This window comes from Silene latifolia, chromosome Y (genome assembly GCF_048544455.1).
Source record: "Silene latifolia isolate original U9 population chromosome Y, ASM4854445v1, whole genome shotgun sequence".
NCBI classification, from domain to species: domain Eukaryota; kingdom Viridiplantae; phylum Streptophyta; class Magnoliopsida; order Caryophyllales; family Caryophyllaceae; genus Silene; species Silene latifolia.
Genome location: NC_133538.1, coordinates 392996936 through 393002908, shown reverse-complemented (window position 1 = coordinate 393002908; position 5973 = coordinate 392996936). Strand labels below are relative to the sequence as shown.

The window sequence follows — 5973 nt, the reverse complement described above, 5'->3', positions numbered from 1 at the left end:
TTGAAGTGGTTGAGTGCCTTGGATGATGAGAGTTTATGGACCAAAAGTGAATATTTTGAGGTAAGTTCATTAGTATACGAAAATAAAGCCTTATATCCCACAAAATTAGGTTGTCTATATGCTTCATTAATATACGTCACTCTTTGCAGAAATTGGCACAATATCGAAAGTCGATCATGTTGGAACTTCTTAGATGGGATAAAAATACTAAAAAGGTACACTTCATTGTCTTAAAAATGATGTGAAGTCCATTTCTTCATAACTTTGGCGAATATTACGTAAATAAGTCGATTATACTTGTTTTTGGTTGTATAGGTGTTTCATTAATAAGACATTTGTCCGTGTTGATGATGGGATGATGTGAAGTCATAATATGCAAAAGTGGGTCGAGGCTCCTCAAAAACTTGCACCATAGGTAGATTTGGTAGGTCATATAGAAACAAGTTTTTTAAGGAGGATTTTGACAAGATTGTTGCCTTCATCAACTCTTGTAAAGAAATAATTTTTCTAGGTCACTTGTGTGGCTAATTTGACATTGAGTTGAGTAATTTGAGCTTGGCTTGGAGTACTGTTGTTATACGATTTCCCACATTTGAGTTCATGTTTCACGAAAACACCTTCCAGTATCACAAATTAAGCTGTAGGATACGATTTCCCACATTTGAGTTCATGTTTCACGAAATCACCTTCCAGTATCACAAATTAAGCTGTAGGATTCACAAACTTTGCAATTAAACAATTGTACAAATTAAAGTCTAGCATTCACAACATTGAAAACAAATAAACGTCGTAAGTAAATGAACAAGCTATGAGATTCACTGAACAAGGTCTGATATTCACCAAATAAAGAGCAAAATAGATGATTTTAAACCACTTATAATGACCAAGTTTCGCAAAACAAGCCCTAAGATTCACTGAACAAGGTCTGAGATTCACAAAATAAGGTCTGAGATTCACAAAATAAAGAACAAAATAGATGATTTTAAACCACTTATAATGAACAAGTTTCACAAAACAAGCCCTAAGATTCACTGAACAAGGTCCGAGATTCACAAAATAAGGTCTGAAATGATAAAAATACTTAATGCTGGATTCAGGTCCAAGTTTCAAAATTTTATGTTACAGTTTCACAAAATAAGTTCCAGGATTCACAACATTGAGTAAAAGAAACATCTTAAGTGAAGATCAACTATTCATGACCAAGTTTCACAATTTCATGTTCCAGTTTCACATAATAAGTTCAGGATTCACAAAAAATAAATTTATGAAATCAAAATATCAACCATTCATGCCCAATTCACAAAATCACTTTCAAGGTTCACACAATAAGATATAGGAATCACAAAATCACCTAGTAAAAGAATACTCCTTTGCTAAACAAAACCAACTGACCAACGTAAAAACCAAATGTCTAACCAAATGATCAAGTTCAAAACCAAAATAAAACATTGTTAAAACTTGTCTTCTTCAATCGTCATCTCTATTCTCGTTGCTTAAGAATACTCCTTTACATCATTCTTCATTCTCGACTTCTTTCCCTTCTTCCGATGTGTCTCCCTATGTGAAGAATCAAACATTGATTAGATACTTTTTTAAAAAAAATTAGTAGACAAGAGTAGTTGCGTTTTCAAGTAATAATAAAATGGAAAGATAAGAGTAGAATAATACATACTTGATTCTCACGAGGATGCTCTGCAAACTCGTTTGGACAATTTCTTTTATCGTGGTGTGACATGTGTTTACACTTAGCAAACAACCTTTTGGGTTTTTTTGCCTTCATAATTGCCTTATTTTTGCTGCTCACCAACCTTTTACCACTACCTTTGTTTTTAGAGACTTTAGGTGGTAAGATCTTGATTTCTTTTGGAGCCTCGCCGTTGAGAAGGACCTCCAATTCTTGTTCTTTGGTCAAAGGCTTTGGGTTTGGCTCCAACTTCTCTCGGAATTCTTTAATTAGCTTGGCAAACTCTCTCATATCTGACTCTTCTTTTCTTTTGAGCATACCAACAGTTGCGTAAATCTCAAACCACACCTGAGACATTCCAAATTTACTATTACCAGTAAGATCGTAGTTTTCCAGCAGATTTCCATTCAAATCATAAACTGGGTTTCTGAGTGCATTCTTACTCCACCTACGCAAAATGTATTTCTCAGGTATTTCCTTCAACTTTCCCGAGCAAACCCAAATGATGTGGTTGCATAAAATACCTTTCCTTTCTAACAATGTACATGTACAACGGACATCCATTGTTCTCCTATTGTACTCAACTACATATCTCTTTTGCTTGTTTGTGTCCTCAACAATTGAAACTTCAAAGTTAGTTACTGGATCTGGTGGGGTGTATCCACAAACATTACACGCATTTACCGAAAACTTAACCTCCTCTTGGAAGTCGAAGAACACTTCATGTGTATAGACCTTCACTGCATGGGCCTCCTAGTTTGACCCGAATAGGGTTTCAGGCATTGAGTTGTGGCTCTGTGCTTCAAAAAGCTTTAGATTGTGCCTTTGTTGGTCCATGACACACTCAAATCTCATCCAAAATTCTACGTGAGTCCCATATTTATTTTCAAATCTCTTGAAGAAGCTATTCGAACTCTTTGATCTTTGTGTGGTTTTTAAAATGTTGCCCATGGGCACATTCCTGAAATAAGCGGGTATCCACTTCTCTCGTTCTGCAAACTTGCCAGTCAACCATTTATTTCCTTCTAACGAGAACTCGTTAATGACCTTAGCCCAATTCTCTTCAAATTCCTCAGGCTCCAAGTCCTCGCTCCTGACAACATTGTTCAGACGACTTAAGAAATCAGTCTCTTTGCAAATTATGCTCCCAATCTTGTCTGTTACTTTCTTCATAATGTGCCACATACAAAAGCGATGTCTTGCTTTTTTGAACACGGCTGCAATTCACAAAATCCACATTATCTATTGTCAGAGTATTATCTTCTATGGTCACAAATCAAGCTTTAAGATTCACTAAACAAGGTCTCAGATTCACAAGATGAGAGAAATAACAAAATAGGCGATTTCAACAACTTATGACCAAGTTTAAGAATATTAGCTTTGTGTTTCACAAATCAAGCTCTAAGTTTCACAAAAAAAGTTCGGTGATTCACAAAATAAGGAAAAGAGCAAAGTACATGATTTCAACCACTTATGATCATGTTTCTAAATTCACGAATAAAGTCGCTAGATTCACCAACAAAATAACTAAGTGATTTCACAAATTTCAGGGCCACGTTTCACATAATGAGGTCCAGGTTTCACAATACTACATACTACTTTCACAGTATAACCTCTAGCATTCAAAACCTAAACCAAATTGAAGATGCCGCTTACAGAGCAGCAAATAAACAACAAGATTCACGAATAATGTTCCTAGATTCACCAAATAAATAACCAGTTTCACAAAAGTAAGAAATTCCAAACACACCTGGAACTGCATTTATTATTCCGGCATCTTGGTCACTGATGATGTAATTGGGTTCTTTGCCTCCCATTGCTTTCAGAAACTGCTGAACCTGCCCAAATAAATGAGTCATCGTCTTCATGCTCTAAAAGCACGCATCCAATTGTTATTGACTTTTTGTGATTGTCAATCCCAGTGAAAGGCGCGAATTTCATGTTATATTTGTTCGTTCCATAGGTTGGATCGAATGAAATAGCATCACCAAACAATGCGTAACATCTGATGGAATCTGCATTTGTCCAAAACATTCTTGTCAAAGCATTGTCAGCATCTGTTTCATATACAAATACTAACCCTTTTGTTTCTCTGAGGGTTTCTAAACGAGAGATGAACATATGTCCATCCTTACCATTAAGTAGACACTTTACATTTCTTTGGAAATTCTTGAAGTGCATAAGGGAAGCTCCCACATTTTCGAAACCCTCTACTTGTTCCTTGCATAAGTTGTATGTTAAACTAGCCCCGACATTCAATCTCGAATTTTGGATAATCAATTGCTTATGATATTCGTTCAGATGACTTATATTGTCTGCAAGTTTCTCAAATTCCCTATTTTTGACCGGCGTCACTGGGTGATTGTGACCCTCACGGAATTGTTCAATCTTGTACATGTTTTCATGGAACATGAATTTGATCATCGCTTCACAACCCCACCTTTTGATTTTGGTTATTCTTGTACCTCTTTGCTTATTGGAACTCTCAGCCTCCTCATCACCTGCACCTCCACCCTTTTTCTTACCGGTTTTAGCAGCTGTTTTTCTATTTCCACTTATTGCACCAGCTTTTGTTTTGTCACCAGTTTCAACGGTTGTTGTTTTTGCATCAGCTTGGGGAGGACGTCTTTTCCTCTTATTAAAACCTTTACGATGGCAAACCATGCATTTTGTTCGAATAACACCATCTTTAAACCTCTTAGTTGAAGACTTCCTTGCTTCAAACCCATAAGCAATAGCATAAATTTTATAGAACAACATCGCTGACTCTAAGTCCACAAATGTTTTGCCAACCACGGGTGTAAACTTATCTTCAATCCTACTTATCCATTGCTCAGTGCCACCCGGTGTGTAAGTTACCAAAGTAGTAGGTGTGGAAATAGTTGGCATTGTAGGGGTTGTTAAGACAGCAGTAGAACCATCACCATCCTGACCAGAACCAACATTAGAGCAAGGAACCTCACCACAGCCGACACGAGGCGTCACACTACACTCTGAGTTGTTGTTGACATTTGAATCAACACCTAAGAAGATAAAAGGTTCACAAAGTCAAGCTGTAAAATAGGTGACTTTAACCACTTATGATGACCAAGTTTCACAAAATAAGCCCTAAGATTCACTGAACAAGATATGAGATTCACAAAATAAGGTCTGAGATTCACCAAATAAGGAAAAGAGCAAAAAACTTTATTTTAACCACTTATGATGACCAAGTTTCACAAAACAGGCTCTAAGATTCACTGAACAAGGTCTGAGATTCACAAAACATGGTCTGAGATTCACCAAATAAGGAAAAGGGCAAAATAGGTGACTTTAAGCACTTATGATGACCAAGTTTCACAAAACAAGCTCTAAGATTCACTGAACAAGGTCTGAGATTCACAAAACAAGGTATGAGATTCACCAAATAAGGAAAAGGGAAAAATAGGTGATTTTAATCACTTATGATGACCAAGTTTCATAAAACAAGCCCTAAGATTCACTGAGCAAGGTCTGAGATTCACAAAATAAGGTTTGAGATTCACCAAATAAGTAAAAGAGCAAAAAAGTAACAGCAGAAATTCTACTATAAAGTTCCTGAAATAGAAACTAAGCTGTAAAAAAATCAAACATAGAATGCCCTCATTCGCTAGCACATACGGCGTATTACCAAGGCGTTCTAAGTGAAATTATCAGCATCATCACAATATCATCTTCAAGAGTCAATCAATCACCTCTTATAGTCACACATTATGTCACAAAATCGACTCAATTCATAAACTAGACCTTGCAAAAAAAAAAAAACTGAAATACAAAATCGAGCAGAAATTTTGACAAATGCAAATTGAATCAGAAAACACTAATTTAAACATGAGATTTTATAATAATTACACAAAAAAACGACATACCTGATTCAATAGCACTATTATCATCAATCATTGTGATATCTACAATTTCCATAACAACTAGAGCTGCAAAATCGTCAAAAACAATGTAATAAGTATTACGAAATCGCTCAAAATATGGATCAAATTCGAACGTTATATTTATGAAATCGCTCAATTTGATCAACTTATGTCATAAATTTATGAGTGAATTAACAAAATTATATGAATATGCTCAATTTTGATCAAAATTATGAAGATTACCTGAAAATTAATCCAAATCTTTCTCTGAAATGGCTAGAATGACGTTGTTGTATGTTGTTTTGATGAAATCTACGAACAATTTTCAAGGAAATCGCTCGAATTAATGTCGGAGATTATGATTTTGGAGAACGAGATGTCGTTGATGAGTTTTGCGGATGTTAT

General features: G+C 35.6%; 1 protein-coding gene across 1 annotated transcript; it reads right to left on the bottom strand.

Moving 5' to 3' along the window:
- Positions 1 to 1512: 1512 nt before the first annotated feature.
- LOC141632091 (protein FAR1-RELATED SEQUENCE 5-like) lies at positions 1513 to 5617 on the bottom strand. Its single transcript, XM_074444670.1, has 6 exons — positions 5572 to 5617; positions 3566 to 4707; positions 3435 to 3522; positions 2642 to 2901; positions 2033 to 2437; positions 1513 to 1557 (listed from the first exon to the last, which is right to left on the bottom strand). The coding sequence occupies exons 1-6, from the start codon at positions 5600 to 5602 to the stop codon at positions 1513 to 1515; spliced, it is 1971 nt and encodes a 656-aa protein (XP_074300771.1). The 5' UTR covers positions 5603 to 5617.
- Between the last annotated feature and the right edge of the window lie 356 nt (positions 5618 to 5973).

Bases quoted from the DNA above. Each gene is read 5' to 3' on its own strand.
- LOC141632091 (XM_074444670.1), bottom strand. From the start codon at position 5,602: ATGATTGATGATAATAGTGCTATTGAATCAG. The intron at 4,708-5,571 runs GTATGTCGTTTT...TTATCTTCTTAG, and splicing joins TAATAGTGCTATTGAATCAG to GTGTTGATTCAAATGTCAAC. The intron at 3,523-3,565 runs GTGCTTTTAGAG...TTATTTGGGCAG, and splicing joins AGTCAATAACAATTGGATGC to GTTCAGCAGTTTCTGAAAGC.